The sequence below is a fragment of the Protopterus annectens genome, chromosome 8.part1, assembly GCF_019279795.1.
Source record: "Protopterus annectens isolate FY-2018-M chromosome 8.part1, PAN1.0, whole genome shotgun sequence".
NCBI lineage: Eukaryota > Metazoa > Chordata > Ceratodontiformes > Protopteridae > Protopterus > Protopterus annectens.
The window spans coordinates 71,963,632-71,989,717 of NC_056742.1; the positions used below are offsets into that span (position 1 = coordinate 71,963,632).

The 26,086-nt window shown below is 39.6% G+C and overlaps 1 protein-coding gene across 3 annotated transcripts in view; it reads right to left on the reverse strand.

Annotated features, from left to right (window-relative positions):
- Positions 1-26,086, reverse strand: part of DPY19L3 (dpy-19 like C-mannosyltransferase 3) — a 1,004,768-nt gene that overhangs the window by 354,014 nt on the left and 624,668 nt on the right. For all 3 annotated transcript variants that reach the window (XM_044081679.1, XM_044081680.1, XR_006366062.1), the window contains exons 10-11: positions 18,236-18,337; positions 14,665-14,738 (exon numbers count right to left, since the gene is read on the reverse strand). In XM_044081679.1, coding sequence (XP_043937614.1) covers positions 14,665-14,738; positions 18,236-18,337 — 176 coding nt within the window. The remainder of the gene's footprint in view (positions 1-14,664; positions 14,739-18,235; positions 18,338-26,086) is intronic.

The following is a 26,086-nucleotide window of genomic DNA, read 5'->3' on the forward strand; positions in this document are numbered from 1 at the left end:
TATATATATATATATATATATATATATATATATATATATGTGTGTGTGTGTGTGTGTGTGTGTGTGTGTGTGTGTGTGTGTGTGTGTGTGTGTGTGTGTGTGTGTGTGTATCTACACACTTGCGAGCACACACACTTATATGTATGTCAGTAAATTAAACATTCAAAACTTTGAAACTCAACTGATCAACCCCAATTGGTTGAACATTTTCCTTTTAAAAATATTACAACTCCCCCCACCACAAAGATGCTGTTTAACTTCCCTCACCCCCTGCTAACTATAATAACTAACTCCAAGATCACACTGCAGTGGAGAAAGGGCAAAATCCCTGACCCCCACTGTACTGCGAACACAAACAGAAAAAAGCCAGTACTTTCAATCAGCTGTACCATCATTTTTCCTGTTCGACAATCTGTACTTCAGCAACTAGAATACAGCCCATGTATATGTGTGTGTTTGTGTGTGTGTATATATATATATATATATATATATATATATATACACATATATATATATATATATATATATATATATATATATATACATATATACACACACACATATATATATATATATATATATATATATATATATATATATATATATATATAGAGAGAGAGAGAGAGAGACAAAGCTTAACTTTTCCATGCTTTATCTGTACTGTGCATTAGCTGTTTTATTATTAGTGTAAACCATGGTGCAGGGTTTGGTCAGTCTCTCTTCCGACGATGAAGTGCCAGGCAGTATAATGTGGTTCTGCTGAAGTGACTTACTGCATCATCTCAAGACAGTGTTTTTAATGGCTCCCATTTGTTATATTTAAGGATGGACATGAATGTATCCATAGTGAATTTGGCTGTTTTTTGCCTACTTTACACTGGATATTTCTATGAATGCTGGTATGTTTCTAAATGGCATGGACTAGGTTATAATTATTAACAGTGTGTTGCAAAATTCCTTCAAGGGTAATTCTGCTGGTATCCCAAATTTCATAGTATGCAGTCCAAAATACTTTATTTTCCAGTAACTTTATCTGTCTTCTAGTTGTATGTATATAAGCTGTGTTCAGTTATATAAATTGACACAGGGATGAATAGTCTTACGAATAAACTTAGACCAACCAATATAGGTTCACAGTTAAGTATTACGCTAGCTACCCTAGTGGGCCATTTTAAGCCTAGCCAGTTTCCCTTTTTGCACTCAAAATAACCTACCCATCTGGTTACTGATTGGCCTTACCCATCCAATTCGATATTAACCTTAATGAGAATAAATGGGATCTGGGCGCCGGGCTGGCAACTCGACACTGTAAAACTCCACTGCCAATCATGAGCGGACAGGTGATCTGCTTTGGCAACCTCTAACAGGGAAAAGCCGAAAGAAGAAGAAATGGGATCATACTATAAATAATTTGAGGGGAACCATAAGCATTTAAGAGCTGCCTCTCTCCATTAATAGTGCAGGGGGTAGTCGTGAGGGCAAATGTTCCGTTTCCCATCCATAGATCTAACTTGAACTTGCATATGGACAGGGATGCACTTTGTTTTATGTGGATGGGAAGGCTGTTCCACAGCAGGAGTATCCTCTTCGAGATAAACACATTCCTCCAAATCACTCTGTTGATGTTGCAGAAGAGGTTTAGATGCTTATAATTATTGTTTCAAGGGATATATTTGTATTATTCAGGATAGTATGCCTTTAGAGGCTGATTTGTCTGCAGTAGGAGGCATACACGGAGTCACTACACATACTGATTTCTGTGTGTTACTTTTATGTTTAGCTGCTAGGATTTCAGCATTTATTATGTTTGATATTAGTGTGAGGTGCATAGCTAGATTAACTTTTTTGAATATATAAATACTACACCACCAGTTGTTTTACTAGTGCAATCGCTACAGATTATGTTATACCTAGGAGAATGCATTTATTCATGTCCTATGTGTAACTTAAGATAGGTTTCAGTTACTCTGATTATATCTGAAGCATCCAGCTATGAAGGTTTACTTTTTATGAATTATACTGCCACTTCCATGCCATCTTTTTAATTCCAGTATGTCTGTTTCATAAAGGAGAATGAGGATTGGTCAAGACAGTATTAGATAATGCAAGTCCTTGGTTAGGATGAATGCCCCTATACTTTAGAAGTAATTTATATTTAGGATTATACTGGTGTTTAAATTTTGACAATAAGTTTTGGATAAATCTGGTTAGTTCAATTGTAGCAATAATGCTTTGTCATCCTTCTGAAGTGGATGTTTCTTGTTTTTCTGTAGTACAATGGTGAGGGACTTGAAGTGTTGCGGAATGGCAAGTTATGAGTGCCTTACATTTGTGTAGTGCATGGAACACCATTATTACACTCCATTATCACAAAAAAAATCAAACATGTTTCAGTAGTGTGAGACCCAATCTTAATAATTAAGCACCCTGTGCTTAAGTTGCTAAGATCAGATATCACACTGACCAGTAAAAACCTGCTAAAAGTGGCTAGTAAATGACAGCACAATTAAAAACAGATTTCTTTCTGCCTGCTGTCTGTGTTAGTAACATTCTTTGTCCTTCTTAATTTGTGTCTACTCTGACTTTCTTATCCTAGCATAAGACACATGACACACTGTCTTTTTTAACAGTGCTCACTAACTGCTTTATGGCTTTGAAAGGCTGAAAAACAGTTTATCCTTTTTTTTTCTTTAACTAATAGTAGGTCGAACAGATGAAGCTCCATGCACTACAAAGAATTAAGATCGGGTAATCGATCGTAACCATAAATCATGTGTTCTCAACATGGATGCCAATATTCACCTCTCAAGCCTCACTCTCGAAGTGTACTTCTCGGCATCCATGTCTCAAACACATAATACTGTGGTTACAATTGAAGACCCACCCATAATCCTTTTATAGGTTGTTAGTCTAATATCCAGTTGCTATTTAAGTTATCTACAGATTATGCTGTTGTGTATGATAATGAGGTTAAGGTGGCAATTAATGGCATTCAAACTAAGGAAATACTGAAAATATGTACAAGGAAGGGAAACAGGAGTGTGACTAAAATTTTTCCGGGTGGTTGTATCATGGGGTAAACTAGGGAGGGGCTTTGAAGTCAACTGAAAAAAATACTAGAAGTATGTACTGTGAAGAAAACTAGGATTGTGGCTGAAAGATGTCTGGGTAGTTGCATCAAGAAATAAGACAGCCATCTGGTAATGTGGTGAAATGCAGTGTATTATATGCTGAGCAAGTGAAGGAGAATATTACTGCATGGTGTTAGAGGTGGGCACAGATGGGAAAGTATAAAGGAATAGGATAGAGTGCAGACATATAATGGGGAAGTTACTTAAAGAGATGTGCTACAGTGGCTTTAATAATGTTCAAATAATATTTACTGGATAGTAGAAGCTGCTCATCTGATTTTTTCCATTTGTAAACAGTTGTCCCTGTTGACTGGCCTTCAATTCTTCAAGACAGGAGCATGAAAAATATGCATTTCAATAATCTCAATAAGTGCGGCACTACTTCAGCAGTGACATCCCCAGAGATGTATGTTAATAAGTGTCCTTGTGTTAAAAAGTTAAGCGTTTCATTTCAGGTACTTAAATTACTTAGCCATGAATGTAAGGTGGATAATTACAAACACAGCAACATGCAGCCTAATACAAAATAATTATAATTGCATTAGACTGCAGGTTTTGGTTTGCCTCTCCCTCCCCTCTGACAAAATGATTTTTGAACCTATGACTTCTGGTCAGCAATCAACGGTTTCTTGTCTATTAATGCAATATAGCAAATTGAGAAGCAGGCTGGACAGACATTACAAACATGCTGACAGACAAAACTCATGATTATGCAGTTTTGTAGCTTGCCCTGGTTACACACTGCTTCAACCCTAAATTTTAAGCCACCTTTTTGCTAATTTTAAGATTTATAAATAAAATCGTGGCTACATTTTTTCTGCAGCCAGTTCATGTTTTGGTCATGAATAAAGTTGACACTTGTCTGCATTAATTTATTTATTAACTAGATAAGTGAAATGGTCCAAGTACCCTTTTCAGCCATGACCAGGTTAAAAATAAGAAAAGCATACGAGCTACCTAAATCACATCCAAATTATGAACATGACTCAAAGTTTGATCCTTACAACAAATTTAGAACATATGGCAAAGCATTACTTCATTACTAAAACTGACCAGTTCATAAAATAATTGATTTGGAAACTCTAGAGAATCAATGAAGTTATTAGGATGAACATTCAGAGGATCTCTGACAGTCAAGTAAATGTTGTAATAATGGACGTTGGCAGAAGTGATCACATTAACATGACTTGCCAATAAAGTAGAAAATTATAAAATAATCACTGTAAAATGGAGGTAGCTAACCATCAGGCCCTGGACCAGTACTGGTCCTGGTGTTGGACTGATGTAAGTCTGAGTGGCAAACACAGAAAATGTCATTCTGACTGACAAACATAAAAAAGCAGATTTTCAGAAACATTCTTAAAACCAAATGCTGCTCTTTAAACACAATGCAACTTTAATTACATGGTGATTTTTTTCTTTGTCGGATTTATTTATTTACTTATTTATTTTTTACAGGAAACCTCCAATGCAACAACCTCCATAGAAGCCTTAATACTAATAATACAGTTAACAGAACAGTGTACAATTTAATTATATTTAAAAATAGCCAGTGTACTTTTTCTTAGGCCTAAAAGTTAATGTTTTCTGAAAGTATACAAGCTGTTTTTCATATCTGGGAGGGGAAGAAAGATGAGAAAAGAACCAACAGCAATCAGTGTAAGTGGAAGCACAGGCTGAAGCATACACTTTAGCATGGGTAACCTTAATTGGAGGTTAGATAATTCCTGTAGGTGCACCCATCAACTGTTCCCTTTGGGAGGGTTAAATTTCAAGTTTTGATAATGTACATAGTTTCATGTGTTTATTCCAACTTAATAAGAGATGGGAGTATTTTGTATCTAGGTTTTTGTTTGAGGGTTTTCATTAAAAAAAAAGTTGTGAAAAATGTGACATAGGTTCAAATGGAGATGAGAAGAAACAGCTGTACAAAAGATCAGCCTGCCAAACATTAATCTGCTTGTAACACAAGCTGGAAATGCACATTAAAAAAAACGGTCACATATAATAAATGGGAACAATAGCTTTTTATCATGATGACAATGCTGGCCATATTACTCTGGAACATGAATGGCCTTCCAGGTATAGATAAGAAGGAAAGCATATTGAATTGTATTAAGAAGTGCAGAGTATAAATAGCAATGGCGCAGGAGGCAAATTTGGAAAGAAATGAGCATGTGAATTTGACAGAGAGGATTTCAGAATGGATATTCAACAGAATATCACAGTCAAAGGAAAACGGGAGTAAATATACTAATTGCTAGAGGGGCTCTAATAGTGATAGATGAGGGGGAAAAAGACAAAAGTGGCATATTTGTGGTAGTAAGGGGCTACTGGCAAGGTAGAAGGATCACAATGGCATGTATTTATTTTCAGCTGAAAACTGCTATTATGGAGCTTAAGAAAACTTTGGGGGAAATAATCGGCTTTCAACAGGGAATATTATTAACAGGTGGGAACTGGAATTTGATTTGCAATAGTGAGGATGTATTGAGACCTAGAAGGATCAATATAGCAAAAGAGGGTAGATTTCTGATTTCAGTGGTAGGAACTCTGACTGAATTTACATATTATTCCCCAAGGTACAATAACTGGACTAGACTAGATAGCAATTATATTACATAGGAATGTGTACACTTAATTGAAAACTTCAAAACATATCCAATAACTATTTCTGATCACACACCAATAAAATAAAAATGCAGAGTAATGAACTACAAGCAAGACACTGGCACTTTCACACCTATCTGTTAAAGGCAGAAATTTAAGGAATGGGTACTGGAAATTATATGAGAGTTATTAGGGAAAGTAGAAGCATCTTCAGAAGTTATAGCTAGAAACTGGGATAAAATGAAAATGGGGTTTAAAAAGAGAGTTGAAATAAAACAGAAAGAGAAAAAATATATTTAAGAAGTAATAGAATTTATTTGGAGGGGCTGACAAATGTAAGTGTTGCAGATTAAGGAAATCTTGCAGAACAAGAGGTGGAGCAAATGCAGAGTGCTAAAAAGAAAATAAGGGAGTCTGTAAATATGCATGAGTTTAGAAAGTTTGCAGTGAAGTAACTATTTTTTGATAACTCCAGTTAGCACAATGACTTGGGCAACAAAACGTTGAAAGGCAACCTATAACAAGAGAAACAACCAGAGGTCCTTTAGCGGTTTTAGAAGTATTTCAGAAAAGTTATGAAAACTTGTTTAAAGCAGAGAAATGTAGAAATCAAGAAAGAATACAAATGGAAATACTTATGAAAGACTTATGTTAAGGTTAGAGGTGGATGAGACTCAACAACTAATAATTAAGACAGGAGGTGATGAGATGAAAACAGTGATGTATAATCAACCTTCAGGAAATTCTCCAGGAACAAATGGAATTCCTGTGGAAGTATTGAAATTAGGAGGGAAGAAAGTGCCAAAGATCTGGAAGATTTTGTTTAAGAATATTTTAAAAGGAGGAGAAGCACCAACATATCGGAAGAAACCTGTTGTGGCTATTACCTAAAGATGGCAAAAAAACTTCAACCCCAGCTTCATTATAGACCTATTTCAATTTTAAACCACAGTTATAAGGTGTTTATGTCTATACTGACTAAACAAATAGAAAAGGTGTTGCCAAAATTGACAAATATGGATCAGTGTGGTTTTCTGGAGGGGAGGCAAACATTTGACATCATCAATAGAACACTGTTCATCCAGAGGGGAGCAGAATGTAAGAAAATACCTCTTTTGTTGGTGGGTCTTGATGCAGAAAAAGCATTTGACAGAATAAGCTGGGATTTTGAGTGGGGCACTGGAAGCATTTGCATTCCCTGACACAATAATAAGGTTAATTAAGTTCATAGGTTCATACTAAGCTATCTGCCCTAGGGCATTTATAAGCCAAGCCAGAGTGTGTTTGGCTTTCGCCACCCATTTTAAATGAATTTTGCTATGCCCTTTTTCGAGGTTAGTATACTGTGCCTCTGTCTAACAGTGACACAGAAGTGATACCCGGAGTAAACCTACGATCTCCCATCCACTCATCAAGATTCCTGTTGAAGAGAGTCAATGAGGGACTCTGCCTGACCTGGACTGGGATTTTATTCCAGAGTGAAGGGAGCCTCTGGGTTATCAATCTGTCCCTCCAGCATGTCCTATTTATTTCAGTGCTGAGGTTCAAGTCTCTCGAGCGCGTAGCTCGATGGGATTTGGATTTTCTGAGGTGCAGCATGTCCATTAATTCCAGGTTGGACATGGCTTTATACGTCAGGCACAGATCGCCTCTGAGCAGGCGGTATGCCACTGAGTAGAGCTGGAGTTTCTTTAACTGGGCAGCATATGGCACCTGTTTGAGCCCTTTGATCCTCTTGGTGAGGTACTTTTGGGGTCTTTCCAGTTGCTGCAGGTGTCTGGTAAGGTACATCCCAAAAGAGGCATTGTACTCAATTATGGGCCTGATGCGGGATGAGTAAAGAGGCACGATGACCTCCCCTGATCTAGATATGAATCCCTTCATGATTAGGTGGGCTATATAAAATGTTTTTCTAACCACTTTGGCCACGTGGTTGTCAAATGAGAGATTGCTATCAACTTGGGTCCCCAGGTCCCTAATTACTTCTTCCGTACTTAATGGATTACCACCTATGTGGTAATTTGTGGGCACTTTGTTTTTGCCAAAGGGGATGACTATACACTTTTTGGCATTTAGCTTGAGGCCATGGCTCTGGCACCAGTTGTCTGTTTCTATGAGGCCCTTTTGTAGGATACTTGTGTCGGCTGGAGTGTCGATTATGGCGCCCAGTTTGCAGTCATCTGCGAACTTGGTCAGCCACAGTCCATCCGTGTTGGCCTGTACCTCCAAGAAATATATACCAAACAAGAGAGGTCCCAGGACTGAGCCTTGTGGAACGCCACTTGTAACTGGTTTGGAGTCTGACATGGCTCCAGCAAGTCTAACCATGTGGGTTCTGTCCTTGAGCCAGTATGCAACCCATCTAGTGACATAGGGGTTTATATTTAAGCTGGTGAGATTATCTATAATGCCCGAGTGGGGTATTGCATCGAAGGCTTTTGTGAGGTCCAGGTAGGCTGTGTGGACCACCTTCCCCTCGTCAATGGCCTTGGTGACTGTTTCAAAGAAATCAACCAGGTTTAAGAGGCAGGATCTGCCCTTAACAAAGCCAAACTGGGTAGGATCCAGTGTCTGTAGGTCCCCAATATCTTTATTTATGAGGTCCATGATGATCCTTTCCATAGCTTTGCAGACCAAGCTAGTCAGGCTTATGGGGCAATAGTTTCCAGGATCCGTTGAGGCACCACCTTTGTGGAGAGGGACCACTGTTGCTGTACGCCACTCTTTGGGTACATATCCTGTAGTAAGACTGAGATTGAACAGTAGTTTTATGTTTGGGTTTAGCTCTTCTTGGAGATCATGTAGGACGCAGCCTGGGACACCGTCTGGTCCCATTGATGCTGTGTTTTTTGCTTTGGAGAGGGCAGCTCTTACCTGAGCATCTGAGATGTCAGGGGGGCAGCACTTTGCTGGGATAGATATTTGCCCTTTTGGTGGAAAGGGGGGGGAGTTTGCTCTGAACCGGTCAGCTAGGATGTTGGCAATGTCTGTGGGTTTGGTGTATTTTTTGTCATTTTGGACTAATTCTGAGCATATCTGGGAATTCCCACCCAGGTTCCTAACATAACTAAAGAAAGCCTTGTGATTATCCTTAGGTGTCCTGTGCAATTTTTCTCTCGAAGCTGGCCTTAGACGATTTTTTGAGTGTCCGTAGTTTTTTGCTAATACTGATCTATTGTATAGTTTGTTTATGGCTGGGGTCCACCAGACAGGACGCCTGCCTTTGGAGGATTGGGTCTTGGTTTTATTTGGGATTGCATGATCCATGCATTCCTGAAGGTGTTAAGGATTCTGCGGTCTGGGCCGTATTTTCCACAGGCCCGGGGGCTTTGGAGATTCCACCTCGGTTCTGAGGAGTGTGAAAGTTGCTTTAGAGAAGTTTTTCACTGCGGTTTTCTGAGCAGGGGGTGAGGTCGGGATGTGAATATCCAGTGAGATTAGTTTATGGTCTGATCTTACCAGTGAGGGATACACTTCTGGTCTGGAGCATAGAGTCCCCATCTTGGTGATGATCAAGTCCAGTATGTTTTCCCCTCTTGTGGGAGTGGTAACAAGTTGTTCCATAGCATTTGAGTTTATAAATTCTAGGAACCTTTGGGCTAGGGTGTTGGAGCTAGAGTAATGCTCCCAGTCTATGTTTGGGTAGTTGAAGTCGCCCAATATAATGGTGTTTGGAGAGACCTTCATATTTTCCAGTGTTCTCAAGGAAGCCGAGTGGGGTACCTGGGTTTGGGAGGGTGGTCTGTAGCAGGCTATAAACTGGAAGGCAGTTTTACCCACAGTTAGTTGCACATGGATAGTCTCTGATGTTTCGTGCTGTGCCACCAACCTGGAGGTGTGGGTATCTTTGACGAATATTGATACTCCCCCTCCTTTTGTGGTTCGGTCCAAGTTTTGGGGCCGAAAAGCATGGTATGAGGTATAACCTGGTAGTGCTGGTGTGCTCTTGGGAGCCTTGAACCAGGTTTCTGTTACTGCACAGATATCGATGTTCTCCATGCTAAGGAGAGTTTCGAAAAGTGCATCTTGAGGTTTACACTTCTGGCGTTGAGTAGCATTACTCTTAGTTTCTTATCCCTTGTGATACCTATGGAGGTGGGTTTGTCTTTTGAGCCTTGCCTAAAAAGGCACTATGGGGGTGGCAAGAGCCTTTGCCAATATCCGAAAGCCCAGGGGTGATAGGTGCAAGCCGTCCCTAGCGAAGCATCGTGGCTTGTCGAGCATGTCATCCCAGGCTGACAGGCATTGGATCCCCTTTGAATGACACCAATACTTAAGCCAATTGTTGAAATTGATCATCTTGTCTTCATATTGTGGCATCATTCTTGGTGAGGGTAAGATGCTACTCAAGGTCAGGGTCATACCGGCCTGGGCTACATGCTCAGAGAGCTCCTCTATGTCTCTTTTCATGTAGTCTAGGGAGGTACGTCTCAGTCATTGTCCATGCTGGTGTGAATGACCCGAGTCATATTTGTACTTGCCTTGGAGTGACCTGAGTGCTTGTGCTATGTGGCGGATCCTAGTGCCAGACAGGCAGCTCACCGTGCCCTTCTCCTTGTTCAGCCTGGTGAGCGGGACGTCAGTGTGCCTGACGATAGAGTCACCTATTACAAGTGTATCAGGTGTGTTGTTTAGCCTTAAGGGCTGTGACTGTTCGGCACACTGGCTTTGTGAGCTATGTGTTGCACGTGTTTTGTTTTGGGGTAGCAGTTGCTTGGGTGTCTGCTTTCGAGGTCTCTGCTGCTTAGGCAGATTTTTATTTAGAGCCTCTGAGTATGTTTTTGTGTGTTTATGTGTTTGGTTTGCTGTCGTGGTAGGTCTATGTGAGACTGGAACTGTAGTGAGTGTGGTTTCCTTCTCCTCCTGACTGGTTACGCCAGTACTGAGTTGAGAGAGCTTAGCCTCCAGTTTGGCTATATGGTTGTATCTCACATGTGCTGGAATTTGTTGGGAGGAGGAGAGGGTTGTCTGTGTACATGAGGCAGTTGTAACATTGCCTCAAGATTCCCAGATTCACCAGCTGGACCAGAGAGGAGATTGACAACTGACCTTTGGACATGTTAGAATAGTATTGGGAATTCCTTTATAATTGAAAAAAGGGCCAATGGGGAACAAGGTACTCAAGGGGAGTTTGTGAGGGTGTAGTGCTTTTAATTTTTTAGTGCTGACTTATATAATTGCTTTAGTGAGCAAGTGCCAGGCTTTAGTGTAGGAATAGGGTGTTTATTATGAGAACTAGATCAGTTCTAAGGGAAAAAGTAAAGAGCAGACTTTGTGGAGCCAAGAAAGGTTCAAACCCAATTAAGCAGTGCTGCCTGATGCTGCGCTATGCAGAAAATCGCACAAAGCCACGCTAAAGTGGGTTTTATACAGGGGGACTTGAAAGAGCTAGAAATTGGCCCAAAACGGCCAATAGACTACCAGATTCTTGAGCTGGGAACACTCCTCCAGGGATAGATAGGCTGCTCTAAGCTCCCCACTGCCACTGGTGAACAAAGAAGCCTCCCTTTATCCAAGAAAGGAAATGGGCAACACAGGAACTTTCCAAAAGTCCAGAATACAGTAAAGCCTGTATTTGGACTACTCTAGGTCAGGGAAGGCGGGAAACAAGGATAATTTTTTTTGTTTTTTTTTTTTTTTGCAACAAACAGCAGGAAAATGCAATAAATATGTAACATAGGCTAGCACACTTGAGTGTGTAGCCTCAACAGGTAAATGCAACAAACAGGACAAACTTTAAATTACAAGCGCAAAAACGCGCTAAAGCTGGCTTTAAAGCAGAGGGTTAGAAAGAGATAGGAAATGGCTCAAAACGGCCAATAAGCTACAAGTCACTGGGCTGGAACCACTCCTCAAGGGACAGATAGGCTGCTCAGAGCTAATTAGAAGGATATATGAAGGACTGGAAGCAAGAATTAAAGTGGGAAGGTTCCTCTTGGGTAAGCTGCGTTTGAACACAGGAACCAGGCAAGGGTTTCCTCTTTACCCTTTATTTGCTTTATATTTAGAGCCATTAGCAAAGAAAATAAATAAGGGACTCTGAAATGCAAGGATATACTTGGTATGGTAATCAAGAAAAGCTAGCCTTATTTGCAGATGATATTATTTTGTATCTAATAAATTCGGTAAACGACATCTCAGTGTTATGGTTCATTTTGAGACAGTTTAATTTCTTTTCAGGATATAAAATTAATGAAGATAAAACAAAAGCTATAGCCGTAAATTATGTACCCACACAATAATTTGTTCAGCAATATAATTAAAAGTATCCTTTGGGAAATCATCCATCCCTGGTAACTATCATACTGACAACACACCTCTTAGAGTTTTGACCCAGTAGTCAGAGACTTAGGGACACACATACAGACAGTAATCTAGCCTTTGACCATCATGTGTCTACATGGTGAGGAAATCATTCTATGTTACGCAACTTATAAACAAAGGTATAGCATCTAAGTCAAAGGAAGTCACTGTTCGACTGTATTCGGCATTTATCAGACCTATCATTGAGTACAATGCCTACTTTGGTATGTACCTAACCGGGCATACCTAGCAATTAGAACATCCACAGAGGTTCCTCACTAAAAGTAGAATGTCCTTTGCAAACTGCCTCAAGGCCCTGTCCCTGTATTCTGTCTCCTACAGGCTTTTGAGGGGAGATCTATGTCTGGCATACAGGACATTGTCAGACCCCACTCTGATGGATCTCCTGCTTATCCACAAAATAAACAGCACCAGAATTACCTGTTCTAAAGACTTAAACCTGGCCTGTGATATAAATAGGACCTGCTGGAGAGATAGGTATGCATCCCAGAGACTACCCACTCTATGGAACAGGCTCCCCCATTCATGTGAAGCAGAGTTCCTCCCTAACCCAATTCAAGTTCAACTTGGACAATTGGATGGGAAACCGGAAATTCATCCCTGGTTTGGTATTTATGTCTCTAATGGACACAGGTAAACTGTAAATGGTTCATCTCCCAGGCCCATGCTTACACTAATCAAGGGTATTAGAACTTTTCAGAGATTTGGGATGCATGGCTAGGCTTAAAAAGGCCCTTGTGGTCTTTAACCTAGTAAACACCTATGTTCAGCTATGGCTTTCTGTGTGCCTGCCATGCTGTGAAATTCAGACTGCCCTTCCACCTATAAAGTTTTTTTTTTTTTTTTTTTTTTTTTTTTTTGGGGGGGGGGGGTTGGCCAATTATATGGCAGCTGCACATTGCTTGAAGATAAGGTGTCCCTGATCAGGTATGCCCTTCTTCTAGGTGGCCTCCAATATTTTAACTGAAGAACCTTCACACTTTTACTGATATGACTTACTATGTTATACTAGCACTATATCCGTTTTGTTAAGATCATTAATTTAGTTGAGACTGTACACCTGAGCAGTCTTTGCTGTTGTAACTTCAGTTTAGTGTGCATTTATTTATTCATGTATTTGTTTAGTTACTTGTTTACATGATTATCATTTGGTAATCATTCATGCATAATTCCAACACAGTACAGGAGACACCAAGTACAATGCCAAACAGGCTGTTAAATACCATGAATTCCAGTCAGGAAAGATAAAGGAGTCTGTTCAAACTGAATAAGTCCCCCCTTTGAATAACTGAGGAATGATCATTTCTAAACTAGTTTCTTGATCACAATTAATCAAGAAAAGAAATTCTCAAGTCCACAGACAGATGTTAAAAAATGTGTTTTTCACCCTTACACTCCTCTTACTTATATATATATATATATATATATATATATATATTACCTACATGCTTGTACAACTAAGGGAAAAAGGTTGCCAATAATAGTGCGTAACAGCCTCATACAAATATTAATACCACAGTGCAAACAATACAACACAAACTATACAAGTATGTGTATGCACAAGTAAATGTGATGGGATAGTTAGATCCATTCAAGCTGCTTGTAAGCACTTTTAGGGAAGCCCTCACATCTGGAAGATCTGCACCATGATAAAAAGCATAAATCAGATTGCTAGGCACTCACCATATTAACATGACAGATGTTGCCACTGTAATGAATATTCCTTACACTGGGTACTGCCTGCAATGTCCACCTCCTCATTAGCCAAATTCAAAGCAGTCAGTCAAAAGTGTTTCACTCGTTTGGCATGACAATGAAGTTAAGGTCGTCGTTGTACTACGTACGATAAGGGAATATAGCACTCGGCAAGCTCCCAGTAGCAGAAGGCTGGTAGCATTATTGTGTAGGGGTGGGAAAAGACAGGATTGTGGTAGCAGAGCTGCCTGCACCACAAGGAACTCCACTGCGAGGAGGGCTTTTCCTACCACACAAAGGAGTTTTTTTTGTTTTTTTTTTTAACTATAGCATTGATAAGTTGCTTAGTTTTGTATGCTGTGTGATAGATCAACAAGATAGGGGGACTTTTGCACTGAGAAGTAGAACACCATCTTAATGTATGCAGATGGTGCCCTGTATGTTAATCAGACCACTGGGACCAGAGAGTAGTCAGACTGTATTGTCTTTCTGAATCTGGTAGGATTATGGAAGGAGTAATTTGCATATGTACTCTACACAAGAGTACAATGGCTACACAATGGAATAAGACTGTACACAATATCTTACCCCACCATGCAACTTTGACTATGAATCACAAAGGGCTTTGGTGCCTCATTCTGTACTGTACCAGCTGTACATCATGGGGCACAATGCTTGTGAATGGTACCTAATATTTTATGCTGCAACACTTTGGAACATATTTACTAATGTAGAAAAAACAGCTGATTACGAGGGTGATGCTTTGATAACTACATGTAATAAAATAAAACACAATTAGGCTCATGCATCCTTCTGTTGCGAACATGCATAATTAGGTGCATACTAGCAACAGAAGGATGCAACAGTCTAACTAATCATGATTAGCATTCTGAAATTGTCTCACCTTGTTGCTCCAAATCCAGACTTTGCTTTTATAAACTTAAATATGTGTTCATCTGATTCCAAAAGTAGTTGTTTCTGCAAGGCAATCAAAAATAAAAATAGGGTTAACCCAAATATGTCTGTCATGAAATTTCATTTTACATTTTATTTGTAGATTTCCAATGAATTCCTATAACTTTACATTTTAGCAATTATAAGAGCCTTAATATATTACAAAACACCTTTTCTTTCAACTCCACAGACTGGTCACTAGAAGAAAAGAAAAAAAAAAAGAAAAATAGATGCTACTTTCCTAACCCACAGGATTTAAATGTCATTAAAGTCACTGTAATATTGTAAAAGCAAACAAAATATGCCTAGCATGTCCATTACCAAACATCTAAATGAAGCTATAATTTACTCTCTCTCGCACAAGTACAGGCATCTGCCTGCATCAGCTGTGATACAGACTCATCTACCATTCCTCAGAAAGGGATGCAAGCTGGGAAGGAAAAATTACAGAATCAAATAAGTGATGTCCTTTAACAGGAAGAGCTGGTGTCTTCATCTACAAAATCACCATCCCTAGATCCACACAATGTTATAACTGCAGAAATCTAATAGAACACAAACATATTGATAACTTTAGGGCAAGTCACACATGGAAAAATACACTGGTAACCTCACTTGACTCACTGATTTCCATAGTTTGAGGGTAATGCCTATAGCTAAACAAGAAAACAAAATAGCAGCCTACAATGCAGTGGACCTTCAGTCCCTTGATCTTTGTCCCTGTCAATGGCTCCACCAGGTAAACACAGAGAATAAGGGATCTACCTTCTGAAAGCTAACTTAAGGGCAATGTGGTCACTTATACTAGAAGATGAATGAATCTAGCACATTGGTGAAGAGTCATTAGAAGCTTGAGTTCAGCAGAATAAAAAAGCGAATGTGCTGCAAAAAAAAAACACAATTCCTACTGTTGTCAAAATTTTTCTAGTCAACCTGTTTTGAAAAAAAAATTTTTCTAGTCAAAGAAGGCTAAATATGATCATTTCCTATTCTGCAATACTACAGTAATACTAGCTGAATACATACCTGTAAAGTACATTCCTGTTCACTTAGGTTCAACCCTGTCTTATCTGTCAAGAGACAGACATCTAAATGAATGGAGACAACGATGTCTCAGTTACAAAACTGCTTCTACTTCTGTAGAATTTTCTGAATGTTTCAGAGCACAAACTAATGCAAAAGTGTTTACTGGCACGTACATTCCACAGCTTCTGTACCAATATTTAACGCGGGTTTTACATGGCTGTTTCACACCAATAGATTATGTTAATGATTACTTCATTAGATGCAATGTTCATCTGAGCAAAAATTGGTAAATATTAATGAAACAGAATAACAAAAATAAAAAGTTCAACATCATGTTAAAGCTCATTTCACAACATTTTCAGTGACTATACACATGGGGATCATCTTAGAAAAAAACAACCAAGCCCAAAATAACAAGGGAACGCAGAGGTAGTATCATCAAATTCAGCTGACCATTTTTTTTCTGTTTTTTTTTTCTTTTCTGCAGAGCCCAGAGATCTCCTGCTCTCTTTCCAGCACCAGTCTGATGTATGCACTGCAGATACAGGTCCTACAACATGTGCATTCTTCATGTGTGTCAAATCCAGCTACAGTGCTGTAATTTGCCTGGTATTCCCCACTTCAGACCCTGCGCCAACCTGCCTTAACACCTAGTCTTCACTAGGTATCAGTAATGCATTACAATGGGCCCCCCCCAACCAAGATGAGCAAGTCAACATCAGCCTCTCCCACCCCCGCACAGCCCCAAACCTTGTTTCTGGATAAACAGATTAATCTGAGAGAGAGCTTGTGGCTTTCAGCACAGGTTGACAGATGTATAATCTAATCAAATAAGCAAGAGTAGAAGATGAAGCTACAGACCAGCTCAAAACATCAGTAAAGCTACAGGGAAAGTTATTTCTGACGGATTCAAAAGTACAGCAGAACACATCATTCTAGAGCTTAAAGGTAATAGAAAGTAGATGAGGAATTGATGAAATCTGAATATGTCAGTCAAAATAATACTACAAGTAAATACTTATCAATATGTGGGACCAGTATTAAAACATAAATTGTGTTATTTTTTGGGAGGAGGGAATAGACAATGGACATTCCATATACAGTACAGCAATGAAGAGAAATGAAATGACAAAGCAATTTACAAGATTAAGAACTCAATGGAAGGCACTAAATCATAATACATTCAAGAAATATTGAGAATTTCAGTAGGAATGTTCATAGAAAGTAGTAAAATTCCTATGCTTAAAAGAAGTCAACTCTTAATTACAGGTCTATTATCCCAGTGTTTCTCGTGTGCTGCAAGGCAGCTATAATAAAGACCAAACTGAAAGGCTTTCTGAAGTTTTACAGATGCTGGCAAAGCAGAATCACTAGGACAAGAGTTTAGCTGCTGAAATCTTACAAGATGATGTTTTTTCTGATTACATGGGAAAGACGACAATGGTTTACATGTCAGAACTACAGTAAGGTCAGTGACTCAAATATGGTTGGAACAGTGGCATCTAACAGTAAGCTAACAGATATGGATATCTAAGAAAAGACGCATCTCTTGAGTCTAGGCTACGAATGACCTAAATGATCAACAGTCTAGTATGAACCTATGACTCTACCATTTGTAAAAAAACTGATGACCCTATGATTGCTGGAAAAGAGTAAATGAGAATTACTTAATTTTAAAAATAAAAATACTTGGAAAGCACAGATATTTGATCAGTCTCCTATTTTTTAACCTATCCAAAATAACACAATTAAAAGATCAGTAGATACAGATATCTACAATGAATGATTTAGTACAAATCAGGAAGCAACTGTAATAAGTAGATAAGAAAAGCGAGATGACAAATATTCTGCTGTGGCAACACATACATTTCAGCAAAGAAAACACTATGCTCAGTTCCAGAGTTCACAACTATGAAGAAGAAAGGAAAATAATAACAGTACAAAATGAGACCATGAGGAAAACAACAATAACATATGTATGACATTTTATTTATGCTATGAATACCAGAAAGTGAAGAAGAGTATGGCTCAATACAGCATTAGCAACAGGAAAAAAATAGTTCGATGAAAATGATAAATGACTTTTCTCACTGGCAGAAAACAGCAACACATCTGCAGGAGAATAGACACAAATTATGGAATCACAAGTTATAACTGGACATGGCAACTGACCCTATAAATAAGGTTGAGAACAAAGGAGAGGAAATGAATGTCTCACATGGCTTGCATAAGTAGAGCAAAGTAGCTTGCTGAAGCACTCCTTCAGGTGGCACTTACTTTAATGCCATTTTCATCAATTCCAGATTAGACACAATGAGGTGGTTACGGTGAGACAGTACAACTGCTTATTATGTATGTGCAAAGCAATAGTTAGGAAATACTGTTTGATTATGTGTCAGTACTACAGAGTACTGCTATGGATATCAGGAAGAACAACAAATTAATGAACTACTTAATTACCAATGTTAACAAAGACAGAACAGCTGCTTGCTTACCTTAATAAAATAGTTTAGCAGGTATGTTAAGCACAGTACAAGAATTAAATTGAGAAGTAGCTTTCCCATCCGGACAGTTAAGCTGCCAACTTTCAAGTTTCTCTGAAATTAAAATTGAAAAAAATTAAGCTGTCTTGCATTATAAGCAATAAGTATTATGCTTCCAGACAGTTCAAACATTTGGAATGAGATAATAATACATCTAGTTGCACAAACATTTCTGTTAATGGTCGCTGTTTTAGTTTTTACACCTTTTGTATCAAAATGTACACCTCATATTAAGTATGATTTTCAAAATTTGTTTTAAAAATTAGAGAAAATGCAATGATTGAACTCAACATCCAAACAATACATATGCTTCTTATTGCACACTTTTCTTGAAATAATTATATTAACATATAAACATCAAGAAACCTCCTTTATTAAATCATGTAAGCCATTTGTATCTTACTAACCAGCAACCACTGTCAGCTGCAGCCATAGAGGTCAACATGCAGTGCAACACCGTATATAGTATTGGATGGCACAGCATACTTTCTTTTGCTAACTACTCGGCAAAGACAGCAAGATAACAATAATGGACTGGTTAGAGACCACAGAAACAAAACTTACCCATGCATAAGTCAATGGATTTTATAAATAAAAGAAGGCATGCAGAAAGGCTTTCAAGATGGCAGCACACCGAACAGTTAACTTCAGCTTTCCCAGTATAAAAACAGAAACTGAAAAACGGCAGCCAGAGATATTGTCAGCTTCAGTAAAATTCAGTTAGTATGTAAACTGCCTGGATGCCTGCAAAGAAGAAACTTATAGAGCCTGAAAGAAAATCAGCTAGAAAAGATGAAGACAAAACACTGGGAAAAGTCATGCAGCTATTCAGCAAAAAGAACTTCAAGCTTCAGCTTTGGTGCAATACATTGTTTCCGGTAACAAAGAGGAAAAATAAGTCAAATGTACCCAGCGCTTATTAAAATACACTTTATTTTATATATACAATATATAATATTGTATTATATATACAATATACAAATTAAAATACACTGCCACTGAAAGAATATCTCAATTCAAATAACAAAAGGCTGGAAAAATGGAAGAACCTTTAAACAGACATTCAGATGAAGTGATAAAACTGCAAAAAATCAGAGGCCGAAATGAAGTAAAGGCTGGCTGAGTATGACTGCTCAAGGATAGATGTTTCAAACAATGGTAGAATTAGACATCAGAGCACATAGTGAAAACCTGAGATTTTCTACTGTACCAGAGAAATTAGAAGGAACAGACTGTATTAATTTTATGAAGGCACAAGCATGCAGCTGGACTGGTAACTGTTGGCTGAAAGGATATACAGTGTATATGCTCCAAATATGGTCATGCGAAAGCAGCTAAGACCTTTATTAGAAAAGATGCAAACCTACCAGCAGAAATAGCTGATCCTGACAAAACTGTGGCAAAAGGACAAAGTATTAAAAGTTTGAAAGAGTAGAGTGTTCATATAAAGTGGTTATTCACTCTATACTAGGCAGAAGAGAAACAAATTTATTCTAGTAGTCAGGGAATGTCAAGAGGCAGGAGTGAAATTTAAGCTGCTGTATCCAGCAGTCTTTCAGAATGTTTTTTTTTTTTTCCTGGAGGATCAGTCATTTTGATGCAGAACAGGCTAAGAAAAAAATGCAAAGGTTTGGCAAACAAAATGGGCCATCACGCAGAAGGGGAATCTGCTTCCACATTATTCTGATAATAAAGCACATGGAGAGACTTTGCAAGTGAAACATTTTCCACTGTTCCTAAGGAAAATGCACAGGAGCTGGCCAGAAGAATCGGGAGCACTTTAGAACTGAACCGGAATCTGGAGTTGAGAGATGGAGATAAACAGGAAATGTGAGACTGTGCAGCATCAATCGTATTTGTGAAATATGTCTAAGAATAAGTGGGAAGAGTGGACTTTTGTTGATTTTGTTAACCTTATGAGGAAATGAAAGGCATTTGCCTCACTTCATGTCATTAATGCTTGGAAGGACTTTGACGGGATGGAAGGAAGAAGGAAAAAGGTAACTGTATGTAAAATAATTTCTTTTAACAGTATTTCTATGAAACTTTTCACAAACATAAATTGTATATTTTATAGTAAAGTACTTTTATTTGTTCTTGTATGCAACAAAGTTATTAAAGTAATCAAATGCTTTTTTTTTCTCCTTCCTCTTTTCTTTCTTTCTTTCTCTGGTATTAAATAATGTTGTCATTACAGTGCATAAAGAGAAGAAAAGCTAGACAAAAGCATGTTTAAGTTAATGGGCTGTAATCTTGGGTTATTGTGGTAGGGGATGGGGTGCGTAAAAGTACATAGACCATTACATATGTAAAGCTGATATGTTTCTTCTTACTTTTGCATAGGTGAATGTCTGGATTAAGACCTCTGGCTTAATCTAATAACAAATTTTAAGTGGAAACAACTAAGTATGAGAACACGGAATATAATAAAAAGTCTTCTTTTAGCAGTAAATGTTTCAGCTTGCCTTTTAGGCTGCAGTAAAGGACTACATTTCTTTTCCTCTTACTTTTCCATGGAGGCAAGCTGATAACAGGGCAATAAAAAAAAAAAAAAAAAAAAACAGAATATCGGTTTCTTCAAGGCTAAAAGTTAATGATTTCTGAAGGTATGGAAGTAGTTTTCACATATGGGGGAAGGAGATAAAGATAAAAAAAGAACAGATATCAATAAGTAGAAGCACAGGAGATAAAGTACAGTTTTGTACCTACCATAAATGTAGATGTTCGAAGACCCACATTGCTGCAGTCCTAACACTTGGGTAGTCCGCTGTCCCTCGGTCGGCCCGAATATCAGAGTATAAGGCTGACGTCGGTCAAGGCGCATTTGACTGACATCAGAACGTCAGGGTACAAATGCGCATGACCGACGTCATATCCTCAGTCTTTTCTTGCCCCAGATGTCAGAAGACCCTAAAAAGAAAGGTCAAAACCCATAGACAACAACCAAACAATCAACCAACCTAACACTAAAAATATGTACAATATAAACAACATATACAATATACCTCAGATTGATAACCCAGCCCACACAACCGCCTCAAACTACAGAGGGAAGGAGGGAGGTAAATTGACTGCAGCAATGTGGATCTTCGAACATCTACATTTATGGTAGGTACAAAACTGTACTATGTTCTTCATCTCACATTGCTGCAGTCCTAACACTTGGGTAGAATCCCAAAGCAGAGGTAAGGGAGGATGGCTAAACTATAATGAAGCAGGAGCTGCCAAAATGCCCTGCAAAACAGCAGTGGCAAAACCAGCCCTGGATTTAGAGTACAGTGGAAGGTGGTAATGCCTAGAGAAAGTATGCACTGAACTCCAAGTAGCTGCCTCCAAAATATCCTTAGTTGCCACCCCTCAAAAAGCTGTTGAAGTGGCAGTAGCCCTAGTGGAATGAGGCCTAATCCCAGCTGGAATCTCTTTGCCATGATGGGAATAACAGAAAGCAATGCAAAACCCAATCCACTTAGAAATAGTTTGTTTTGACACGGGCTTGCCCTGAGAACACAAAGCAAAAGAAACTAATAACTGCTGAGATTGCCTGAACCCTTTAGTTCTGTCCAAATAATATCGCAACTGCCTGTGTACATCTAAAGTGTGCAAAATCTTTTCCCTTTATTTTGGGGATTTGCATAAAAAGTAGGCAAATGAATAGTTTGGTTTAAAGCCACACTAGAAACCACTTTAGGCATAAAGGAAGGATTAGTACGTAAAGATACCCTATCCTTATGGAAAATTAAGAAAGGCTCAACTGCCATAAGGGCCTGCAATTCAGAAACCCTTCTTGCAGAGGTAATGGCCAACAAAAAAGCAGTCTTCCATGACAAATATTTCAACTCAACAGTAGCTGCAGGCTCAAAAGGTTGTAGAGTGAGTTTCTCCAACACAAAATTGAGATCCCAAGCAGGAGTAGGAGCTCTTCGTGGGGTCTTATATTCTTTGCCCCTCTAAGAAATTGCTTGAACAAAGGATGAGAAAACAATGGTGGGTCACAGTCGTAGTGAGCTGAAATTGCTGCAGCATGAATCTTAATAGAAGAGAAGGACAAACCTTTGTCCAATAACTCAGTAAGATATTGAAGAGCCACACTTAAATTAGGCTCAGAAACATCCAAATCCTTTGCTGCACTCCAAAACAAAAATCTCTTCCATTTATCTGCGTACACTTTCCTTGTACTAGGCCTTCTAGCTTCCAAAATCACATTCAAAACTTGTTGTGGAAGATGAGACCCTCTATGGTTCAAAACAGAATATGCCAGGCTGTTAGGTGAAGAGAGTGAAGTTTGACATTGAGCAAATGACTGTCCTCCTGGGACAACAGGTGTGGAATCAAAGGCAAAGGCCATGGAGGCTTCCGACTAGACTTCTCAGTAATGGGTACCAGTGCTGTCGAGGCCAATCTGGAGCTATCAAAATCATCCTTGGCTTGTCCTGTCTGACCTTCAGAAGTACCTTTGGGAGGAGAGGCAGAGGTGGAAAGGCATACACATGAAGATTTTTCCAACTGAAAGAAAGAGCATCCACTTTCCAAGCTGTGGGATGAAACCTCTTCGTGCAAAACTTTGGCAGCTGGTGGTTTAGTGGAGAAGCGAACAGATCTATGTCTGGAGTTCCCATGACACTGTCAATTTCTGAAATACATGAAGATCCAGTTTCCACCCGTGGAGATCCATGATTTGTCTGCTTAACACATCTGCTAAGGAGTTCTGTGCTCCCGGCAGAAACCTTGCCTGAAGATTTAGTTGTAAACTGAGAGCAGTCTCCCACAAAATCATTGCTTGCCTGCATAGAGGATAAGAATGTGTTCCCCCTGCTTGTTGATGTACCACATGACAGTTGTGTTGTCTGTTAGAATCAACACCTGCCCTGGAAGAAGTAAATCCTTGAAAGCTATTAATGCAAACTGGACTGCTAACATCTCCTTCAAGTTGATATGTAGATGCTGTAGTCTGACAGGCCACTTGTCTTGTATCCACTTTCCATTTAGATGAGCTCCCAAGCTTTGTCTGAGGCATCTGTCGTTAAAATCTGACTCGCCTCTGGCCGGGTCACAGAGAGTCCCTTGTTTAGGTGACATTCCTGAGCCCACCACAAAAATTCCTTTTGAATGCAAGGTATTATTTGAATGACAGTGTCCAGATCCTGGCAGTGCTGTGTCCATACATTTTTGAGATACCATTGCAGCTTCCTCATATGCAGTTTGGCATTGGGAAGCACCAGAATACAAGATGCCATGAACCCTAAGGCTTGAAGGACTGTCCTTGCAGTCAGCCCGGACTGAAGAGATAGTTGATGGAAGTAAAGGGAAAGATTCTTTTGTTTGTCCGGGGTTAAAAGGCCATCTGGGATGCTGTGTTCAGTCTTACACCCAGAAAGCACATGTCTTGAGAGGGTACTAGACTGGACTTTATTTCGCTCACAGAATACCCCAGGCATCTTAGCACTGCTATCACATAATCCAAATGATGAAGAAGCTCGTCCCTTCCTTGAGCCAGAATCAGGCAATCGTCCAAATAAGGATAGATTTGTATCCCTTTTAGCCTGAAGAAAGCTATCACTGGAGCCAGAACTTTCGTGAATACTCTGGGCAGTAGATAAGCCAAAGGGCAATGCAGAGAACTGATAGTGAGAAGTCCCAGTCCGAAAACGCAGATACTTCCTGCAACTTAGTCTGATAGGAACATGGAGGTAAGCCTCCTTGAGATCCAAAGTTACCATCCAGTGATCCTTGCCCAGTAGAGGTAAAAGCTGTTGTAACGCCAACATTTTGAACTTGGGAATGTCCAGATAAGTGTTGAGGATAGATAAATCCAAAATTGGTCTCCACGTGTTCCCCTTTTTGGTACTAGGAACAGGCGAGAATAAAATCCTAGGCCCCTTTCTGGCATAGGAACCGGCTGTATGGCCCCTATTTGGAGTAACAGAGAAATTTGCTTGTGAGCCTCTATTCTTTGTTGAGGAGGAATGTCTGGCATGCCTTTGAAAGGAGGCAAGGTATGGAAATAAAACCTGTAACCGTGGTGTATGATATCCAATACCCATCTGTCTTGGGTAATTATACTCCAATTTTCTTTGAAAAGTGCCAACCTTCCTCCCAAAGGTGCTGCCAGGCGAGAAGGTTCTGGCAGCTGAAAAGGTAGGTCATTGGGTCTGTTTACGAAAGGACTGACCCCTGCCCTCACCAAGACTGTGCAGGAGAACTTCCTGTTCTAGGCCTGAAAGAGCCCTGACCTCTGCCCCTGCCACGTCTAGATCTACCCCTAGACTGGGAATCATAAGAAGGATACGCCCACCCCTTAGTAGGCCAATTTCTACTAAACTTTGGAGGCTGAACCTGCAAAAATCTTTAACAGTCTGCATAGACTTAGCCTTGTCTTCCATTTTCTTTAAAACTGCTTCAACAGGAGAACCAAACAAGACATCAGATTGTAAAGGAGCAGCCAAAATCCTTGTTTTAACATGGTCAGATAAATTTTGATCCCTCAGCCAGGCATGCCTGCGAAGAACTGACCCAGTGGCAGCCACCCTAGACGAGGCCTGTACAGCATCAAAACCACATTGCAAAGAATGCTTACCCACCTGTTCAGAAACATGCACTAAATCTTGTAACTCTCTACAATCAATACCTTCCGCCAGAGCATCAACCTTAGACTTCAATTGTGAAAGGAGATAATTCTGATATTTCAACATGTGAAACTGGCAATTCAAAGCTCTCATGGCAAGAGTGGAAGAAGTATAAACTTTCTTTCCCCATCTATCCAAGGCCCTAGCCTCTTTATCTGCAGGAACCAGATTCTTGACAACAGAAGCCTTAACACCCTTAGGCCCCTGGCTAACAGTTTCTGGGTCTGCCCTAGGACTCTTAAAAAGATACTTATGAGCTTCAGGCACCCTGTAATACCTATCTGGTTTAACAGGCGCAGGAGGCAAAGAATCAGGATTAAGAGAAGCCTCTGCAAACACATCTTCCACCACATTCAGAACAGGAGGTATAGCCAAAGGCCTATGCTGGGGTAAAAAATTCCCTAAGCCTTTTCCTGGAATCAGAGAAGTCCTGACCTTCCCATTTAAAATGCTCTCTCATGGAATGAAGAGTCTCTGAAAAAGAAAAATCCTCAGGAGGAGAAGCAGAAGGAGTAGAATCATCCACATCAGAATCCGAATAAGGAGAATACTCCTGCAAGTCTTCAGCCAAGACTCAGACACATCCAAGCCTGCTCATAATCCCCAACACTGGTTCCATCCTAGGCCTCTTATCAGGAGGGGGCATAGAGCCTCTAATTAAAGTAATTAAATCTTCTGCCATTTTAAGCATGTGCTTCTTGGGCACAGAACCTGAAGAACTAGGAGTGACACCCACAGAAGCTAAACTAGACCTGCCTCTAGGAGAAGCCTTGGAAACAGAAAGAGAGGGCCTAGACACCTTAGGAAGGGAGGGAGTACAGTTATCTGAGAAGCCCCTGCAGCCTGACCTGCCTCCTGGGAGGCCACATCCTGTAAAATCAAAGTTTCTCCCTGGGACTCCAGAGAGGCCTCCGTCGGAACCACCGGTTCCACTGACGCCTCTAAAGAACCGGCGTCCGGTTCGGACAACTCCTCTAACCTAGGTTTGACTGCCTTGTCTTTGCGCTTCTTTGAGAAGCCGCCGGAGCATCCGACGGCATATTGTAATTGCACCGCTTCCCAAAGACCAACCTGGCACAATCTAACCTTCGCTAATAGTGCTTATTGAACCTAGCACAAAAGCGACACCCAACAACGCCGTGCTCAGGTCCCAAACAAGGTATACACAAATTATGGTAAT